General features: G+C 35.2%; 1 protein-coding gene and 1 pseudogene across 6 annotated transcripts; one reads left to right on the forward strand and one right to left on the reverse strand.

Annotated features, from left to right (window-relative positions):
- Positions 1-1154: 1154 nt before the first annotated feature.
- LOC147394036 (putative arabinosyltransferase ARAD1) lies at positions 1155-13422 on the reverse strand. 6 transcript variants are annotated; one of them, XR_015181865.1, is made up of 8 exons: positions 11569-13422; positions 9030-9619; positions 8131-8529; positions 6554-7013; positions 6311-6469; positions 2742-2777; positions 2472-2545; positions 1155-1363 (listed from the first exon to the last, which is right to left on the reverse strand). XR_015181865.1 is itself a non-coding variant. In XM_086454836.1 (2 exons), the coding sequence occupies exons 1-2, from the start codon at positions 12508-12510 to the stop codon at positions 9056-9058; spliced, it is 1506 nt and encodes a 501-aa protein (XP_086310962.1). In that variant the 5' UTR covers positions 12511-13422; the 3' UTR covers positions 8858-9055. The 6 variants fall into 6 exon arrangements, 1 of the variants encoding a protein (XP_086310962.1); XR_015181863.1 differs by having other exon boundaries at positions 2742-6469; XR_015181864.1 differs by having other exon boundaries at positions 2472-2583; positions 2742-6469.
- A 5788-nt stretch (positions 13423-19210) lies between these two features.
- Positions 19211-19801, forward strand: LOC147394037 (uncharacterized; annotated as a pseudogene).
- The last annotated feature ends 3058 nt before the right edge of the window (positions 19802-22859 follow it).

Below are 22859 nucleotides of genomic sequence, written 5' to 3' on the forward strand. Positions count from 1 at the left end.
CCCTAGATTGTATCGGAATCCATCAACCCATAGGTGCAATCCTTGTGGCAACTTCCATGGATAACCACCGATCCTCAATTTCACTCCATCCAGTCTCGCTCGCCTTAGAGTGATCGAATCCACCTCGATTAAACCTCCCAACTGGACATCAATTTTATTGAAAACGTGGTTACTCCATTGATGGAAAGGTAAACCCCTGATGTTTACCCAAGTCCCCCCTTCTTTCCGTGTTGGATCTATGGCATTACAATCTGCGTACCAAGGTCTCATCTTGAAGGAGCTACTCCCCAACGAGACTGTCCTCTTGTTGTTCACCTTCAAGAAATCTATTCTATTCCCCAACATCAGTATTCAAGTAAGGGGTTCCCACATTAACAGCTTAATCGTCATCGGTTGATCTAGACCTTTCTTTACTACCATCAAAAAGTCGTCCACTCCACCTCCAGCGAATCCGCAGTACAAATAAAGGCCCATCTCCATTTTCCAAATGCTGCCCCATTATTATAAGCTTGCTTTACCACACGGCTGTGGCTCAATTGAGCATGCTTGTCCACACGGCTGGGGTTTAACTCTTCTCCTAAACCAACAGGAATCTCTAACTCTTTGTAAATATCCTTTACCCAGGAGTTAGCCACCTCACTCTCCTCCACAATTGCCTTCATTTTCTCCTCTGGTTTTACCAATGTGGAAAGAGTTATGCTAACTTCCCCCCAACCTTTTCCTCCCATACCTTCTGGGAATACAATCCCTCGCGATCGAAGTCTGACCGAGAACTGTTGAAGCTTCAAAAATCTACCGAACCTATTTTCCTCTTCCTGGATCATAAAAATTCTCCCCTGTTTCACATACTTAGCCATAAAAGATTTTGACGAAGTTCTCGCTAGGTCGAGTTGTTTTGCGACCCATAAGGCTTCCTCCTCTAACAACTGCATTGTCGATACCACCCTTCTACCTTTTTCCTTCATCTCTATCCCTCTACTGCATTGCACTCAAACGACCTTGAACTCGAACACCTTTCGTTCCACTGTGACCTCTCTCATCATTATTAGCCCACCACTCCTTTATCTTATTGTTTAAATCGAATTAAGATCACAATATACAGATTCTCTCTCTAGACTCTCAAACCAGGGAACAAAAAACCTTGCATCCCCTTCACAATATCCCCATCTTTTCAGCTTCCTCTAACATACCTGCCCGAACCAAGAGATCAACCACACACGCATAATGCTCAAGTCGAGGCTTAATTTGATAGACCGAACCCATTTGATCGAACAATTTAAAGCCCTCATCAATCAAACCCCTTTGTTTATCGCTTTATTACAAACTGCCATTCTCCAGATTTCCATCTTCTTCATCGCCATGGCTGAAACGATAGTGAGTCATCGTCATCGCAATAGAGAGGAAGAGGGTTAGGGTTTGAGGTAAAACGAGGAGAAGAGAGGAGATGAGAGAAATCTGATATGCGTTTAGAGTTGGGTTTGAGTTAGAGAAGGCAAAACAAGTAGAAGAGAAAAGAGAGGAGAGAATAGAGGAGAGAAATCTGAGTTTAGTCTTTGTTCGGGGAGGTGTTTATGATTTCTAAAACTTTTAAGTGATTTAAGTCACATGTGGGTTATTAACATTTCAATCCAATCTGCGCCGTTAGATCTATCGTGATCCAACGATCACGATAAGTTGTATGGATGTTGGTTTGAGAATTTGGCTGTTGAACCCTTCCCATATATATATATTGAACTCATTTGCCGGTAGTTTTCAACACTCAAAAAAGACTTTGCCAAAAGAACTAGGTTAGATGGCTATGGCAAACCTCTTGTGGTAGAGGTCATGGGTTCAATCCCACTCTTGAGGATACATGATTATAGCAACTAGTTGGTACATTGGCTAGCATGCCTCATGGCACATAAAGAAGACAACAAATGTTCATCACTGAAGGCTGGTACATGAAGGCATCTCAAGTAAATTGAAGATAAACTACATGGTTTGTGCTTAAGTGGTGTGTGGAGGTATACCCACATACATACCCACAAAAAGGACACTAATAACAATAGGAAACAACTTAAAATCATCACATTCATCGGAACCTCATCCCAAAGCATTGGAGTCAGATGAACAGATCATGCCAACAAAGCATAGCCAATCTTATGTCGTCTCATAAATAATTATTTTTAATTTGATTGGGAGATGTCAGTTACATGGAACTTCAAAGGTACACCTCCACTTCTGTCTTCTAGCTCTAATTCAATGGATAACATCAAGCTCTTTTTTTTACTATTTAATTAACATGTGATGGATAACAAGGTACCCACTACTCATCAATCCATTAAGAATTTTGCATTAGATGGAAATCCTAAGCTACAAATATTCTATCCAAGATACATGAGGAATCTCTTTCCATGCATAAGAGAGGGAAAATAAGAAGGAAACTGAAATAAAAGTCTCATGTAATAATTGGCACACAAAAAGCATCTCACCGATTTGAAGTCCACGGTAAGAGAATCTAGGCTGATCAATAATGCTCCATGGGACCAGATGAACTTCAATTATTCTGGTTGTAAAATTGAAATGGCACAATTGGTTAAATGTCTGCAAGATTACATGCCAACATCTTTTTTGTAAGATAAGATATCTGGTTCCTAAAGCAGTAAATAAGAAAAGCATATATTGAAATGGTCATCTTTGTTTGGTTTTTCAATGTGAGTGTCAAAAATAATTCAATTGTAATACAAGTGAAAGAAAGGAACCTGCAAACCATGCAGGGCCCCATAAATTGTCTGTGCCTGCATTTTTCGCCGGAAAAAAAACGTTGATTAGAGAATTTTAAAAAAATTAAAAAGAAAAAGATGTTATAAACTGAAAAATTAGGCAAGGAAGGCACCGTCGAGTTGATCTTAAGGACAAAATATCAATGGCATACTAGTTTAAGCGAAGAATCAATGCATGACATGGCAACATATGCATATGCTGTCATGGGAATCATCAGCGAGCCATGAGGAACCCCCACCACAACGACAGTAGTCTTTGTTATAACTTCACTGCCATATCCCTTTCATCCCACCTATGACATTTAATTCTTATAGCAGCCATTTTGCTACCATTTTCTACTTCTATTTAACCATTTGGCTGCAATAGCAGCAACACATCACATCCACCTCATTCCATACAACACCCCTTCATATCGTTATTCAACTAACGATCTCCACTTCATTTCATCTCTTTGACACATGTAGCAGCACATGTGCCGCCTCCTGCTTTGCTGCCACCATTTGAACACAAACACAATAGTTGTAGCCACAGCAACAGCTGTCCCCATTTCCCACCTATACCACAGCAGCAGCCATGTGTCATAACAGCAGTCACCTGCTGCCATTTCATATCCACAGCAACTTCCACCTTCCTATTCAAATACACAACCTCACTACCATGTGCCAACAGTTGCTTCCCTTTCATAATGCCATCTCTTACTTATACCACAACAGCAGCAGCTACCACTTACCACATCACTGTCCTATTTGTTTCCCATTCAATATGCCATTTCATGCCCACAACAACTTCATTTGCGCATTGTGCCATTTCTCCTTTTAAGTTTATAATTTTAGTAATCTCACCTTATCTGAGTTATCTAAACAAACTATTGCTGAGTATATATCTAACATTCTCTCACCATTTCTCACCTATCCATATATATATAAAACAGAAATGCTAAATAACAACTAGTACATAGTGGTTTCTAAAGATAGGTAGCTTTGTTCAGCATTTTTAAGTCAATCAAGCCACAAAATCTGTCTTAGATGTACTGGCCTGCAAGGAGACACTAAGCAACTAGTACACACGTAGTGGTTTGTAGGCTGAAATGTGCAGTGAAAACAAGAGAGCCTGCTTGTTCCAGGGCACAATGTGTTCTGTCAATGACAACAACAGCAACAATGGCAACAACTACAATGGTTGATGTGGAAAAGCTGCAGTTACATTCTTTGGAAGCCAATTCAAATACCGTAGTGGGTGACAGGCCTTTGACATATATGGGAGTTGTTGGTCTACCCATAAAGGTAAGCAATGTTTTATGTAGGATGCCACTTGGAGCGGTCATCTCGTTTGTATGAGTGCTTCTGAATGAGGCTTGTTCAGCTTTGGAGGCAGTGCAAAGGATGAATTGGGCATCAGAGGGAGGAATGCAATTGCTATGTATCTCTACCACTCATATTGATTAGATGGATTTCAACTCAAGCAAGGGAGTTTTGTAAGAGCAAATATGAACACACACTTGGATTGACATTATTTTAAACAGTATTGAATAGAAGAAAGAAATTATTTCTAATGGGCCAATGCACTCCAATCGAGTTAAAAAGAAAATTTTGTGAGATGGAAACCAACTTCACATTACGGAGCTAAATGTTGGAAGAAAAAGAAGACAGCATCTTAATAGATTGAGCTAGCATGGAGAAGGATACTAAGATTTTCTTATGACACAGAAACTTTTCTATTAATCCAAAATTACCTAATCATATAAAACAGAATATAAAAAAATTATGTAAGCATCAAAACAAACCATCATCATCATCATAAAAGCCTTGCAAGACTTAATAGATCCCATATAACTCATTACAACCCATATAGTATGATATACAAATATGATTACACAATAAAACAGAAACCAAAGAGGAAGCTTGCATAAACAATAGAAAAGAGAGTTTTGGGTGGTGTGCTATGTGACCGAACAATTGGGATCTTTCAATCTATTGGTTGTGGAGAGTATGGCAATAAACCTCCAGCCAAGTACTTAAAAATTGACAATTTCTTTGTTCATAGTCGTAATACCCTTCTACTTTTCAACAAATGGGATCACATATAGGAAAATTTGGCATTTGTTTGAAACTGGGATTTTCTAACTGGATTAGAGTCGATTAGATCCTTTGGACTGCAGCATTTAGTTAGTATTGTAAGCATATTTGGGCATATATTTCTTGTAATGGTTGATGAGATTTAATATGCTGGTCTATTATTTTCTTTTAGAGCAATCGATAAATTAAGGTATGATATAGATTGATATAGGGGCATTGCTGATTTATCTAATTCAAGTGGAGAAACCTTTATATGTCAAAGTTGTAAAAAAAATATATATATAGAATTATATCATTTAAAAGATCTAAGATTCAAATTAACCATTCCCACAACAATACTAAAAATTCAGGGAATCACTAATGCATCATGATACATCATTTCCTTCAGCTAGACTTCTTTATTTATACCCTCTAAATCTCTTTCTGGAAAAACTCTCAAGGAACTGACTTACTCCTTTTGTGCCTTTGACTCCATGTATGAGCATGAGCATGGTTATTGTTTAATTCATGACCAAGGGTAGTCGTTTTGTGAGATTGGCTTGTAATGACTCCAGATTTTGATGGATTCTGAAATAAAAGTATCTCATAACCATCATAATATGATTCCATTCCCTCTGCCATGATTTGCCAGACCAACCCACGTCCAATTGTTCCTCCACTTCTTGCTAAGTTGTAGATGTTCTTGTTAATAGTGTCCTAGAATGAATCCTCTCACTTAATGTGTATCCTTTATATATCTTTCTTTGATTTTCCAAATTCAGTAAAAACCAATGGCTTTCTTAAGATCATCCTTGAGCCCATGACACTCGGTCAACATAGTCATGATTAAAAATGATTTTGTCAATAAAAGAGGGAGTTTTTAACTCCCAACTCTACAAACTTGCCAAATAACATTTAAATTAGAGCAGCCTTGCTAAACTGACTTACAAAGAAATACTCAAATACGCTCAACTAACGTTGAATGTGCACAGAACCATAGATTTTTTCCCCCGAGATATGAAAGGAAAAAATCTATGGTTTTGTGCCCATTCAACATCAGTTGAGTGACTTCGAATATTTTTTTTTAGTTTGTTTATTATTATTCTTTAAATTAAAACTCCACTTTAAAAGCCTAAAGGCAGAGGGATTAAATTCCAAACAACTGGATCCATGCTTTAATACTGAAAGGGAAGGAACCATTACAAATGAATAGTAGAAGATGATGAAAATTAAATTTCAATGCATCTAGAACTAAAACACAGAACAATCAAATATATTTAACCAATTATAGAAAACTTAGATAATCTAAGCATAGAAACAATTCGACATAACAAATCAAGCTATTAACACCACAAAACTATAAATGAAGAAACATCAAGTCACAAATGCTACAAAGAAAAAATCCCTCATAATCGAGCAAAAAAAAAAAACAAACTCTCAAATCTACCACATCTCAAATCAATTACATAGAATTTGGAGTTTCAGGATTGTACCTACTAATTGAGTAATATTGTTTATCTTGATCTCTAAACCAGCAAACTTAGCTCAGATTCAAGCAATCTCTATTGAAAATCTCCCCCAAATATCCTACCGCAAACTTAACTTAGATTCAAGCAATCTCTGATGAAAATCTCTCCCAAATACTACGAAATCTGCAAAAAATTAATCCTAAACCATAAATCCATCGAATTCGAAGGGAGAAAGAAATCGTAGAAATCTTGTTAGAAGAATCATACCTCGTTCTGCGATTTGGATTCTCAAAAACTCAAAAAGCTATGAAATCTACGATATCGATTCTCAAAACTTCAAAGATGTGAAGAGGAGATGAGATGAACTTGATACAGAGAGAGAGAGAGAGAAATATTTGTTAGAAGGGAAGATTTCCTCCATTAACATCGAAACCCTAGATGCAGAGGAGATGAGACGAATTTGATGCAAAGAGTGAGAGAGAGAGAGATAAAGATTCACAAAACTTCGATGATACAAGGAGAGTTTTTTTCGTGAAATTTCGTTAGTTTTTGCACGCAGGTTGGTTTAATTTCTAATTGCTCATGTTCTGTAGTGGCGCCTATTTTGGCCGCCCCTAAAAATGTGTTGCTAAAACCAAGCATTTTTGTTGTCCATCTTGCAGCACAGAATCATTCCCCTGATGATCATGAGAATGCCTTAGTTGAAACATGAGTGATTAGATTAGATCTGCAATGGAATCAGTTCAGACCTATATAAGTAAACCTTGCATAAGACCACCAACAAAATAGTAAATTTTAAATCACTTTTCCCTTAAAACATACTGATAACTAACAAGACTCCCCGTAAAAAGCTAAGATAATCTGGTATGTTGAGATTGTAAATTTGTTAGCAAGGATAATAGAAAAACAAGAACCTATTAGAACAAAAACAAATGCAATACAACAATCCAAGCTGAAGACATGGATTGGTTACCAATGAAGACACCTTTTGACATTGTGAACTAAACTTGCAAGATCAGTCCACCCAAGGTAGAGCAATTGACCTGGATTTGCATTTACAACATACTTACATATAGAGGAGAAGTCAAAGAACAACAAAGTCTTATGCAGTGCAATGTTCTGAGAGAATATTAAAGACAAATATTTCAAAGGAAAAAGAGAAAAGAGTGGTGTAGTTGATGGCTCTGGTTAATATTGGCCACATTGAATGAACATCAACTTCCCCATAAGATGCTCACATAATCTATGATATAAACATGAAAGTTGATAATCGGAGTGCATCTGAAATCAGAATGCAACTGAAATCCTAAGATTAATGCCTAAAAAAGAGTAAGTTGGATTGACCCTCACTTCTATAGTTGTCCTTAATAGGCATGTACCAACCAAGATAATAGTGTAAGACAAAAGAAGATAACCCAGGTGATAGTGCTACTCAAAGTGATGTGACAGTACCAAGTGCCTAGTTTCCCCTTCTTGCTTGCTCTCCATGTGATAAGCCTACTCTAGTAATGTTACAAAAGCTTAAGTTGAGGCTCAGCTGGTTCAAGATATTTCAAATGTCCGTGTGTGTCCAAGATTAGTTTGCTTCTTCATATAAAAGTTAACCAAGAAAAAAAATTTCAATATCAATTAAGTACCAAAGGATTGACTTTTGATTGACAATTACTTATGGGAATAAACTTTTATTAATAAGTACCCAAGGAACATGCTTTAAACAGAGTTGCAAGCTAGAGTTTCTTTTCCCCTATCTAGCACATTATAGTTAAATTGAGCAATAACAGATTAAAATGAAGCTTAACTTAACAAAACTAAAAGCTAAATAAGTGAAAAGCATTTATACTCACTGTTTTTTTGTCTCTTGAGCCAATATTGATGCTTCTTTTAATTGGTCAACATGTATAATTGCTAAACTTTCCCATTATATGACAGCAAAGGATGTCTTCCTCAGGATAGATTTTGCTTCAGCTTTCCGAATTATGTAACATTACAGAAGCCACATATGGATAAGGGTAATCATAGTAGATCATCTACCAGATAGCACTACCGTAAACTTTCATCAAATGCCAACACAATATGTTTTTTTCTTTCTCATCTATAAGTCCTTATCAAAAGCGATATTTTTCAGGAAATCAATTGGTTTCCAGTTGATTTCTTCTCAAAATCGAGATAATCAAGGGGAGAAACTCATAGAGTTGTGAGGATGGATAAGTCTAATCTCCTCCTCGAACTCCAAGGCTCGTTCCCTGTTAGAATGATAGATCAAAGAATGTGAGACCTAAAATAAGTCTCCTGATGTTCCTAATCTAAATAGCAAGAAACGATTTTCACAGGTCAAATAGTTTAAAGCCAATTTTAATTAGAAACAGCTCAAAACCGTTTTGAAGCCTTGTTCCTAGTTCGCAATTTTCTTGTAGTGGTGATTTAAATATGAATTGGAACTGCATTGGCAAAAGTTAGTGTTACAATAAAATCTCTCTTTCGAGAATCAGAGTAGCCAAACAAGATTCTAGATTCTGAAAATCAATTTCCATAGTCCAAATTCTGACAAACCAAAATCAAAATCTAATAATCTGAACCAAATACCCAGTCCATCGAACCCAAAATACCAGGACAAAAAAATGCCTTCCAATTGTTTTACATTTCAAAATTTATGGTAAAAGTACAATGAATTTCTTTTCCTCTAAAACTATCTCAAAAGGAAGCTCTTAACAACTGCTGAAAGAGTAATAAAAAAGAATGGCACCTTGAATGTTCCTTTGGACTTAATTCTCACCACCTATGCTTTGACCATGGAACCGATGCTGACTTTGACCTGGTGGCCTTACTATGGACTTCTGTTCGAGAGAACCGTTGTGACTTGTGCAACTTCAATTGAATAGCAGACACTTTACGGGACACTGCTTGCCAAATCATTTGGACAGCATCACCCTCCTTCGATGGGTATTGGAACTCAAAGAACCGTTCAATCTCTTTCAGTCTTTCCCACATACGAGTCCACTCATCCTTCCCAATACTCTTAATCAGCTTGATGAGGAACTTGTCTTTGAGTGCGTCCGATGTACGTACAAAGATGCAAAACTCAGAATAGTCAAGAACGTCCTCGTATGGGAGTTCAATCTCATCACTGATTATGACCGGGACACAATGGCTTGCAATGGCGTCGAATAGACGGTTGGATGATGGGGTATCACCAGCGATATTGAGGCAGAATTTTGAAGAGTGCATGCCATGGGTTGCTTTTTGAACTCCATTACCTACGTAACTTCCGAAAGAGAAGTGCACATCTTTCTCTTCTTTTAGAAAATAAAACAGTTCTTGTCGAATGAACCCACCCTGAGATGATAGAAATACCAGAAAATATTAAGTAAGAATTGTATATAACAAAAGAAGAAAGCTTGAGAGACTGTACAAGGAGTCCGACTTTGAAGCAGCCAGGCCCCTTCAAAATTTTGGAGGAACCCACCTCTTAAGATGACATTTAGCTTTTTGTGTTTATGTCACACCCCTACGTTTTTGCTAATATTTGGGATACCTCCTTGAAGACACCACCATGTGTCATCTAAGGTAGAGGGTTCTACCGAAATTTTGAAGTGGGATGCGTGCTGAAAAGTTTTTTCTTTGTACAAGTGATCTAACATAACTACTCAGAGCATAAGCATGTAATAGGCTGCATTATGTGAGTAAACAATTCTAAAGCACATTATACAAATAGATGGCTTTGATGATTTACCGCTTGGAGATTGGTGGACTGTTTACAAGGTCAATTCATTCATCTCAGTTCTTCGTGAAATTATACAAACCAATGTTTTGGAAGACCGTCTTGGTGATGGGCTAGCTCTCAAGAGCTTCACAAGGCAGTAATTAGACCCATATATTGGAAAATTAACCATATTTATTTGTTTTGGTGAGTTTTCAACCATAGGCAGTGCAGATGAATGACTTTTTTTGCCAAAACTCAAACTAGTTAAATCACAGAATAGTTGAATCAAGAGACTTCACTTGAAAGTAACAAAATACATAAGGTATCAAGCAACAATCCACAATAATAAAGGCTATAAGTGGACTAGTTGGATGGTTAATGTGTTTCTGACCATTAAGAATTTCAGGCAATGGCCAACAAGGAGAGATAGTTTGACATATGATGATGACCGGGCTTGTCGCATGTATGACAACTAAGCTGGGTATAGGAGGCTTGATACATATGGAGAATCATTTTAAATATAAAAGCATACCCATATTAGAGATTGTTTTTGTTACAATGTAGACATCTAAATTCGTAAATAGGAAATTAATACACAAATGAAGATGATACTCTTGGGCGAACAATGGAAGTAATTGAACCAAACATGCACGAAGAAGATTGGGCGGATTAGGGTTTTACCCAAATACAAAGCTTTCATGAGTGATTCACTTAAAGAGGGAGCAGGTTGAATACAGCGATAGGTCTGGCAGGTCAGACCTAACCTAATGCAGGGGACTTTAACTTCATGTATAGCTATGTGGGGAATTGACAAGTTGGGTTCCTGCCGAACTGAGGTTTGTGCCTTTGCACTATTTTATTATCAATTTCAGCTATCCTAAAAGATCGTTTACCTCAAACAAGTTAAGTGCAACATTTAACCAGATTAGTGCACTAGTTGCTTAGTGTTAACAAAACACACCCTCATAACCCACATAAGAACTAAGTGACCTAATATGATGTACTAAGAGAAATAGAGAACTGGATCACCCACAACATGGTTCATTGTACACTACAGGTATCATTTCAATCAATTATGTTTCTCCTACAACTCTGTTAGCTACATTCATGTATCATTTGAACTCATATTAACAAAAACTTAAACTTAAATAAATACACATACACCCAATACATCAAACTCATCGTCCATGAATAAGAAAACCTTCCAAAATCAGAAACAACAAATCTAGAACATATCCATAGACATCATCTATTCATTATATACTTTATTCTTCTACATAAATGAGTAGTTTCTATCTGGGTAAGTCTCAACAAGAATTGAATCATCTACAACTACATTAGCTATTTAGCGTGATACTAGTCCTATCAAGTTATATGAGGCAATAATTTTCTTCATTGAATAGTTAATCATATAGAAGGAACAAGAGAAACACAATAAATTAAGTGGTATATAGTCTTGGTGTGATCTGAAGATCAATGTCCGCTTAATCCAAATAATAAGGGGCATAAAAAAGAACACATTATTCCAATCAAAATCAAAATCAGAGCACGGTTAAAAGTTAAAGAAGGGTGGGTTACTTACATCTTTCCTGTATATGGCTCCTTGGAAATACAGCAAAGTCGGACGACCATCAAAGCCGGATGAATCATTGACTTTGGTTTTGATCATGTGTTTGTAGGGTGCAATCACATCTTTCTCAACATTAGCTATATTAGGAGGATACCTCCCGAAATCCGAGAGTATGAACATGGCAGGCCATAGCTTCATCCTTGCATCCAACAAACTATTCGGATGATGGGCCATAATTATATGATCTCGTCCTCCCGACCTTTTCCATTCCTCTTGAACCGTCAAAAATGCCACCAACTTCTCTTGTAACAACTTATTCTTGCTCTTCTTTTGGGGTGGCTTCACCTTCGAATGACGATTGTAGCTCAAGGAAGAAAAGAAGGGAACGAATATGACATCGGCCTCAGTTGAGTTACGGACTCTTATAGCACTTTGAGTGCCTCCTACGTTAAGAAATGTTGAAGATAGGAGATCTAATGTGAGCCAATATTCTATGCTGTGTTGTAGGTTCAACCCGCCGGGATAATCAGGGACTTTGCTACTTTGAATGTTGGGCCACACACTATCTCCCTCAGCTTTCCAATCTAAGAGCTCAAAATGGAACTCAGGAGGCAAATCATACATGAATACTTTCAAGATTATTTTGTTTGAATTACAAACTACCAATTTTTTTCCTGTAGGTGTTTCTTCTTCATCGTCATTGTCCACGGAATCAGACCGATTGAGTATTGCAGGTTGGGTGTTGTTTTTATTTTTGGGTTGAGAATTCCCATTGTCGGTCGTTGTGAAGAACTTGGAATTGGGTAACAAACCATGGTCAATGAAATGAGGACGACCCGTGGAACGCAAGACAAAGAACCAAGAGAAGATGAAAATTAAGGTCGTAATTGTGAACAAACAGAACATAGATTTTTGAGATATTAGTCCAAGGGAATGGCCATTCCTTTCAGCCATTGCAATACCGATCTTGACAATCTCCCCCAAAAGAAAATTTACGAGAAGTCGAAAACGGATATCCTTAAAGCAATTCAAAATCCATGGTTTCCCATAAAGAAGAACATAAAACTCAGATCAAAACCCATTCAACCCCACATCTCATATAGTCAAATATTCCACAAATTGATCACATTTACTGCTATAAAGCCCGAAAACATTGATACCCATCAACCAAAACAGCCTCTAAAACCCCAACTCCATGCCATAAAAGAGTCAAAATGACTGAAAAACTACACCAATGTATTAGAGAGATGGATATTCGGAACAATCAGTGATACCCATAAACAAAAAATGCCTCTAAATCAAATTTCCATGCAAAACAACAAACGATTCATAATAGCTGCAAAACCCATGAATCTTTAACATTTTTCAGCAAGAATAATCCCAATTTCTTCCACATTTACAGAAACCCAATCGATAGAGAAGTTCAACCCATGAAGAAACTCTTAATGGGCAATGAAACGAAATTAAATGAAAAAATATACCTAATCTCAAAGCCCACCAAAGAAAATAGAAAACAAAAAAATATGATAAAAGAGAATAAAAAGAGATGAATCTGATCAGCAAACAGTGAAAAAGAGACAGGAGCTTATGTCAAATGTTTTCAATCAAAACGAACATGGATTAATCGGACCAAATATGGCTGATTGAAGCATTACTCTCTCTCTCTCTCTCTGCAAAACAAACCTGAGATTGGGTCTAACTGTGGAAGCGCGGAGTCGTCGCTCTGTTCTTGGCTAATAGCTGCCCCAAATTTCTGAAATGGATCGTTAGGAGAGGTAGCTGTTTTGCGATTCTGGTCTCATTTTGCTGATGGGAAGGTAAGATTTTTTATTGATGTATAGTTCAACTACAGCCGTTTATTAATTGTATAAAAGTTTGACAAAGTTGAACCTCATTGCATGATAATATATCTAGTTTTAAAACTCGACTCGGAGTTCACCAAGTTAACTCAACAATAAATATTTGGAAATAGTTTCTAGTATTTTAAAATTAAATTTATATATATTTTTTCTTTTTTTAAGGAAAATATTTAATATAATAACATAACTTGGTTGAGTTCCTATCCAACTCGGGAAACTTTCCTGGTCTATTAGATCTGGTTTAGAGTTGACTTGTCGTGTTGGTTTAAATGAATATACATCTGAGTCAACTCGAATTTCATTCAAGTTAAGTCAACTCATCTAAGTTAAGAGTTGACTCAGTAGGTTCTATAAGCACAGCTACCGATAGGTGTACAACTTGGTCCGGTTCAAACCGAAAACTGAAGCAAACCAATAGTTTTGGGGTGGTTTGCTTTGGAACAAGTTGCGATTTGGTTCCGAGTTACAAAAATGGAGAATCGATCAATTTGGTTCGATTCTCGAATCAAATTTGTATAGAACCAAACCAAATCGAGAATTGAACCCCTATGCAATAAATAAATATATATGTATATAATAATAATTATGAATTATTTTAAGAGTTAGTACATAGATTAGTGATCTTTTATGGATAAACTAATAGTTTTTTATGAATAGATTTGTCATTTATTATATGAAATTTTATGTTTATTTTTTCATTAAAAAATATTACTTATAATTTATAAAATATTTGCAATCCATGGAACCGAACCGACTTTAATTTGGTTTGGGTTGGGTTGGTTTGGTTCCCATGGAATTTTGTTCGGTTCTAATTCTTATTTAGGGGAACCGACCTATGTTGGTTCGGTTCCAATTTGACCTCAAACCGAACCGAACCAAGTTGCACCCCTAGCCACCGATATAACAAATACCAAAAAATAAAATGTTAAAAACCAACTCGTCCATCACTTGGTAGATTGGTATTTGGATAATATGAATTAGAACCATGGACCACTACTATGATTTTTCTATATATTATTTAAAAAATAACAAATATTTAATAGAGGTTTGATTTTGGTTTCTGTCATATAATTCGATTTGAAATATTGATTTGGATCTTAGAGTACCATGATCTAACATAATCAGAGATTTGATCCAAGAAATTGGGTTAGTCAGGGTTGGATGATTTTGGTACTCTACGATCCAAGTCTATATTTCAAATTTAATTATATTAAAAGAAACCCAAACCCCAAACCCGATCTATATCAAACCCTACTATTTGCCCTACGTGTTTTGTCCTACATGGGTTAGGAGTTTTGGAATGAACTGATTTTTTTATGAGGATAATCTCTATGGTGAGAAGATCATCCTTACCAAAAATTAGCCCATTCCGAAACATTTAGTCCCATGTTTACAAATTGAAGAATCGTGGATCATCCATTTTTTGCAAACTATTTTTTATGGGGTTAGAAGTCTCGGAATGAGTTGATTTTTGGTGAGGATGATCCCCTCACCATAGAGATCATTCTTGTCAAAAATCAGCCACTTCCAAAACTTCTAACTCATGTAGGACAAAACACATAGGGCAAAACGTAGGGTAAATAGTAGGGTGTTGAACATGACCCTTTATATATATATATGAGTTTGTCCTACCTACCAGCAAGGGCATCTTCTTTGGCCAAGGGTTTTAGCGAGGAAATACAATAAAGTTGGAAGGGTATTCTTATAAAGCAATAGAAGAAAAAAATGAAATAAGTAAATTTTTTCTTTAAGATTAGTAGTGAGATTAAATTTCAATCACTTTGTACGGAGATTAAAAGTGTGGGGTTTATTGATGTATTTTATTATATGTATGTATAAAGCAAATAGAAAATAATTTTAGAACCGTTTACACATTTTACTAGATTGAATTTTAAGTCTGATCCAATCTATTGACAACCATAATTTTGGAATCATTTTTGCATTTTATTGTGGTGACTAGTGCAACTTGGTCCATATGTTAGTGTGGTTTTCTAATGGATCGGTGAAGAACAAAAGGTAGCAATGGAGCAAGTTATCAACAATTTGAAACTTTTAAAAACCAAGCTTTGTAATAAATTTTTCAAAGGTAAAAGGCTCTTCAAGGGTGAAAAAATTAGTATGTTGGATATCGTTATAGGTTGCAATTCATATTGGTTTTAGGTGTTGGAAGAAGTAGTCGATGTGAAGCTAGTTGACTCAGGTACATTTCCAAGTTTCCACAAGTGGCTTCGTGATTTCGAATAGCAGAAGGGGGTAAAGGAGAGGACTTCTAAAGTTAAAGTTTTTTTTTTTCTGAAGAGAATTTTTTTGTTGTCTCATAGGTACTGTAGATACAAAAACTGTTACTACCTTAAGATCTGTGATGATGCCTCGCAATCTCCTCTCCTTGTGCCCTTAGGTGTGCCTGCAACAACATCACTCCAACGTCTAAGTCAGGAGTTTAATATAAAAATTAATCTCCAATTTAGAAGGGGGAGAACTTTTGATACCTCTGTCCATCTATTTATAGAGATGAAACCCTAAGATCCCTTTAGATCCTATTATCGATTTTACCATTATCCAATTTATAAAGGAATTTTAGAACATATCTAATCAATATCTCGACCTCATATATTCCTTCTTCCTTGGAATTTTCCCTTACTAATATTTTAACCCCTTTTGATATGATCCATGATTTTCTCCAATTGAGATCCAAACCCATGGTTGGTTTGTGACCGAGCCGTCGAGCTTACCCTCGTATATCCATATCAAACTTAAATCCCTAAGTGCCACATGTTACCCCTTAGTACCTAACGAGAAATATCCTCCACAATACCCCATATCAGGGATTTTGACTTTTAGTTCAAGCGTCCGAGAATAAATGGATGGTACCATGTGACATGTGGCTACATACTTTAGAAATTCTCATTTTGAGATCTAAGATTTGTTTAGTCAATTTACATGCCATGCGTCATCCACATGTTTTACCTTCGAAGGTGTGATGATTATATGACCTCAGTTTATTTGAACCATTGGTTTTGATACATGCCTCGACGTAGTTTTCTTTTATCAATACATTGTTTATTCCCTATTTTTTTTTGTCATTTTCCACTTATTGATTGGGTTTGGTACCATCATGAATTAAAACTCCTAAACCAATAGATATAACCCCTTAAAGTCGAGCTTAAACAAAAATCAATTAAACCCACCCTCAATGATTGGACTTGGCTCCCTTACAAACCAATTACAGTTTAGATAAATAATAGATGAACCGATTAAAATCCTAGATCGGGTTTAGACCCCATAACGATTCAAGATCTAGATAAATAATAGAAAAATTGATCGAAATCTTAGATTAGGTTTGGATCCTAGAACGATCTAAGACTTAGATAAATAACTGATCAAAGTCTTAAATTGAGCTTGGATTCCAAAATTATCCAAGACTTAGATGAATAACCAATCGAAGTCCTAGATCGAGCTCAGCTCCCAAAATGGGCTAAGGCTTTCGCTAAACCAACCCCCATACGATCAGACTTGACTCCTATAACAGGCCAAAGCTTTCGCTAAACTAACCCCACATAGTTGGGCTTGAATCCAACGATGGGCTAAGAATTTCGTTAGACCAACCTAATACAGTTGTGCTCGGCTCCCATGACAAGCCAAAACTTTCGCTAAACCAATCCCCATACAATCAGGCTTGGCTTCCATGACAAGTCAAGGCTTTAGCTAAACCAACCCCACACGGTCAAGCTTGGCTCCAATAATAAGATAAGACTTTCGTTAAACCAATCTCATACGGTCAGGCTTGATTCCTATGTATAGACATCTCATTTTTGTACTCGCCTGATTAATCAACTTGTCAACCCGATTGTGATGATTTCCAAAAATGGATTAATATTCCAATGTTTTTTGTTATTACTATATATGTTTCAGTAATTCAGATAAGGTATCTCAAGTAAGAAAAACTTTAGAAATCGCGCTACACTAGAAAAATATGATCCAAAAACATAGAAATCATCATTTTCAAACAAAAAAAAGTTTTACAAAAAAAAATCATAAAAAATGATCAAATTACCAAAATACCTCTAACATCAAATCATCTCTAGAGCCTACATTATGCTTAGGAAAAATCTTGTCGAATATATAAAACAACAAATTAAAATAAAATAAATTGTTTCATCAATTTTTATTAAATTTGACAAAATTATGAAAATACCCCTCATAAGGTCTATGATCATTTCACGTCGAAAACCCATAAGTGACACAAACTGATATTCCCATTGAATTCTTTACGTAAAACTGATTTCAAAATATCAAAAATCAACCTCTCAACTCAAAAGCCCTCTTTAAGGGTAAAACAATAATTTTTCAAATCCTAAAAATCAAAAATCTGAAACGAATAATTAAAACATTAATTAACGTAAACTGAAATCTTAATAAATTAAATTTAAAATTTCAAACATATAAAATCAATTAATTAAGTCTACGGGTCAAATTTTAAGTGGTGGCCCATTTATTTAAATGGGGCCCACATGTTATTTATTAAAGGATCCTCTATCTAAAATATAATTTAATAAAATCCCTTTCACTAAGGGTCCCAAAGAATTAAAATATAATTAGGGAGGTTCTCTAAAAAATTAAAAAATTCTCTCATTCTACGCAAGATTTAAAACCCTAATTAAAGAGACCTAGTAAAATTGAAAAACTCCACAACCTAAATTGGTAGGTCAAGAAAATCCTAGGAAAGAAATGCCAAAAACTCTCTCAAGTCTTCTTAAAACTCTAAATCTAAAATCCCAAGTCCTTACTTAACACCCAAACCCCATTTTTTACTTAAAAAACACCTAATAATCCTAAAAAATACCTAGAAATCCTCAAAATACCCAGAAAAGTCATAAAACATTTAGATCTAATAGGAGAATACCTCATTCCGGATATCAAAAGCGAATTTAGTGATGGAGACAAAAGTAGAAAGACTTACACAAAGAACGTTCTCCGCCAGTTTCTAAGGTAATCAACCGTTACAATCACCCAGGTAACAAAGATAATATTTTTGTTTTGATTTTTAGGTCATTATTTTTGCAATGTAATTTTTTTTGAGAAAGTAATAATCGGCGTTCGTTGGGCGGGATTGGTGCCTAACACCTTCCAATCCCATAATGTGATATTTGGACCCATTCTTTTTGCAGATCAATAATTTTTTATCTATTTTGAGCCATGTTTCAATTCCTAGAATGTAAAACTAGGTGACGACTTTAAAATATCAAAAAACGGATCTACACACGTGAATCAAGGGCGCTTTTAGTTGCAACTCCACCAGGGATAGTTTTTGAAGATCAAACTTGAAAATTTTCAAATATTGGTGCATTGCTAAATTGACCTAGTTATTTTATTTATTTATTTATTTATTTTTTTTTTTTATTCTTTTGACTTGAATGTGGACCATTTGTTTGGTTTTTGGGTATTTTAGTTTTTTTTTTTTTTTTTCCTATGATCCTCACTTGTGATGATCCTAAAAAATTCAAGAATTCAAAAAGTTAGTTAATTGAGGATATACTAATAATTGTTGGGAGAATGAGCCATGATTTTCTTTCTTGCTGTACGTGGTGAAGAAAAGTAAAAAATAAATTTTTTTTTCAATCAATGCTATTGTTTGTGTTGCTGTTGGTAACAACAACAAAAAAAAAATTATTGTTCTTTTTTCTCGTTCTCTTGCACGTTAAAAGAAATAAAAGAATAGAAACGGAAATAGAGAGAAGAGAGCTTCGTTTTATCGCGAAAAATCAGTTTTCAGGTCAGAAAAAACTGACCTAATCATGCCGTATCTAGTTCGCGATCATCTCTTCATCGGCAACATCAGTGACGCAGTAGAGATTCTCCAAAATGGGAGCATAGAAATCACACATATTCTCTCTCTCTCTCTCTCTCTTGAGCTCTACATCGATATGTTTCTTCTCTCAATGGCGTTCTGGTATTTCGATCCCAACGAAAGAACTACGGAAAGTTTTGTTTGAAGGATCTGAAGATGTTGGTGGTGATAGTTCGAACAAGTCCGAATCGACAGAGAAGATCTTGTGTATTGTTGAATTTGCTGGAAAGGATTTGAAGCTGGTGAGAATGGCAGTTCCATTGAGGGATATGGAGAATGTGAATTTATTGGATTATTTGGATGTTTGTTTGGATTTCATTGAGGAGAGTAGATTTCAATTCATTGCTTCGCAGGTGTATCAAGAAGTGTGGCAATCATTACTGCATATCTTATGAGAACTGAAAAACTGTCGCAAGAAGATGCACTTGAATCTTTAAAGCAAAGTTGTAAGTTTGGTTGCCCCAATGATGGTTTTCTAGAGCAGTTATAAATGTTTGAAGATATGGGTTTTAAAATTGATCATGCAAGCTCCATATAACCAAAGGGATTACTAACAGCCCTCTCTATAGCTAAGGAGATAATAAATTTTTTTTCTATTGTCAAACCAATTTGTACCTGTAACACACCATCGGTATGTTTATTAATTCTTTCTTTGATAGCAAACAAATTGGGTTCAAATCTGGGTTAAAGGTGATTATGAGGTACTTTTAATCTTTGTGTCTTTTTCTATCATTTGGTTTCTCATTTGGATTTTTTGGGCTATAATTGGGTTCTCTCCAATTTGATCTCTAATAACCCTTTTTTTCTGGGTTCTTTTTATTTTTGAGTTTCCTTGGATTAGATGGAATATAAGAAGGGTACAAGAAGAGAAACCCATTGATCATAATTGTTTGATTATAATTTAAGCCAAGCCTTTGTAATTTAAGGAGAATATTGAGATTGCAATTTATTTAAGCCAGAGTTTTGTAACGTTTGAAGAGTGTGTTTTAATCCTGGAGAGTCAGGATCAAGCACTACCCTTCAAATTTCTGATTTTTTTTAAAGCTGCAATGGCACCCCAACTTCTATTTATTACACCCCAGTTACAAATAAAGAAAGAAAGTGAATGGTTCAAATTTCTCTATTTCTAGACTTTTGCGGTTATTTTAATATGATTGAGTTATCTTTTTTGGGTTCTCTCTAATTTGATCTCTAATAATTCGTTTTTGGGATATTTTATCATAATCAGGTTCTCTCCAATTTGATCTCTAATAATTCGTTCTTGGGATATTTTATCATAATTAAGTTCTCTCCAATTTGATCTCTAATAAACTTTTTTTTTTTTTTTTTGAATTATCTCATTTGATTCTGTCCAATTTTCTTCGATGTTTTCTGGGTTCTTTTTGTTTTGGGTTTCCTTGGATTAGATAATGTAAGAAGGGTACAAGAAGAGAGACCCATTGATGACAATTGTTTGATTATAATTTAAGCCAAACCTTTGTAATTTAAGGAGAATGTTGAGATTATAATTTAACCAAATCTTTGTAACGTTTTAAGAGTGTGTTTAATCTTGGACAGTCAAGATTAATCGCTAACCTTCAATTTTCTGAATTTTTGTTAAAGCTTATATTGGCACCCAAACTTTTACTTATTACACCCCTATTACAAATAAAGAAAGCAAGTGAATGGTTCAAATTTCTATTTTTTTGGGTTTGGATTTTGTAGGAGAATGTTGTTTGGATGTGTTTAGGATTTTATATGAAGGAGAATGTTGAGATTATAATTTAAGCTAAACCTTTGTAACATTGTAAGAGTGTTTTAATCTTGGAGAGCCAGTATCAATCACTACCCCTCAACACAACACAACCTTCAAATTTCTGGATTTGTTAGAGCTGCTATTGGCACCCTGAATTTTACTTATTACACCCCAGAATAAAGATAGTGGTTGAATGGTTCAAATTTCTATTTTTTTGGGTTTGGGTTTTATAGGAGAATATGTGTTTAGGATTTTATGGGAAGGAGAATGTTGAAACTGTAATTTAAGCCAAACCTTGGTAACAATCAAAGAGTGTGTCTTAATCTTTAATAGGGTGTAGAATAAGTAAAATTTGAGATGCCAATAAAAATTTCCTTTTTAAAATTTTGTGGTATTTTATTGGTGTGTTCTAATGGCCAAATTAATTGTAAACAACAGTTAAAGTTGTTCAATGATTTCTCTTTTGAATAAAATTCTTGAACCCAATTTTTCAAATATGTGTTGATTTCAATTTTGTGGGGTTGGGTTCCATCTTCCAAATGTGGGTGTAATGTGAAGGGTTGTGTTCTTCTGTTTTTTAGTTGTTGTTGTATCATCTTCTCTGTGATAATGCTTTAAATTGGCAATTTTTGTAGGAAGTGTGAAAAGGATTTCCTCGGATTATCTAGAAGAAGTGGTAATCTCAGTCGTTTATAGAATTTTTGTATAATGTTAGATTACATCAAAATGCTTCTCTTTGATCAAAATATCATAATGGTTAGCTTATAGATTAGCACTTTTGTGTTTAATCATTTCGTTCACAATTTCACTTAGTTGAAACTATTATAACTTTAGTTTACTATTAAAATTGTTTGAATGTGTTATAATGCTTTGTGATGTTGGGAGTCTTCAACATTTTCTAGTTTGAAGTGGACTGTTGGAGTTAATTACTCTGCTATATTTCATGTTCATCATCAAGTAAAGATGGTTCTACAATCTCAAGTGAGTCCCTTGGGAGTCTTCAACAATTTCTAGCCTCAAGTGTGGAATGTTGGAGTTATTACGATGTACCTATCATGGGAATGGAGGTTTAGTACTACTCGGGCATGCTGAGTGTAAAACAAGAAGCTAGCTTAACCTTCATATATAGGTATCATTTATCATTCTACATTGTCTTCTTACTGATACTGTTTTTCATTTATTTTTGGGTTTTTGATTGTCTACAGAGGTAGCTAAATTGCTAATTTATTTTCTGTTAATTTATATTTTTAAATTTGTTTCTTTGCAATAGTACTTCAATGATTATATTTTAGATCCAAATCATAAGGAAAATTTAAGTATTATAAAAAATAAAAAAAAGGGCAGTCATGCAACACATTATGGTGCGGATTGTCAATATGGAAGAGTACATGTAGGAACTTTTCACCACCATAATGTTGTGATGAACAATTTCATAATAGAATATATTATTTGAACATTGAGCTAATATATGATGTAATTAATCTACATGCATGGGTCATCTTATTAAGAAACTTTGTTGAATAAAATTTTGGTGAGAAGTCTTGAATCTAATGTATAAATTTGAATTAGAAAAATATTATATAAATCTGAAAGCGCCCTCGATCCACAGGGTGCGCGGATCCGCTTTTGACCCTTGAGGTTTGGGAGTCGCCACCTAGTTATTACGGTCTAGGAACCAAATTGACCCTACAATGGATAAAAAGAACTAATCTACCATAGAAATCTGAATCCGGGGATCATGTTACGGGGTTGGAAGGTGTTAGGCACCAACCCCCCCGGCCAATGCCGGTCTCTACTTATCCCAAATAGATCTACATTGCTAATGATAAACCTAGATTAAAAAAAATAAAAAAAATTACCT

This window comes from Akebia trifoliata, chromosome 9 (genome assembly GCF_017979445.1).
Source record: "Akebia trifoliata isolate Shusen 1 chromosome 9, ASM1797944v1, whole genome shotgun sequence".
In the NCBI taxonomy this organism is placed as follows: domain Eukaryota; kingdom Viridiplantae; phylum Streptophyta; class Magnoliopsida; order Ranunculales; family Lardizabalaceae; genus Akebia; species Akebia trifoliata.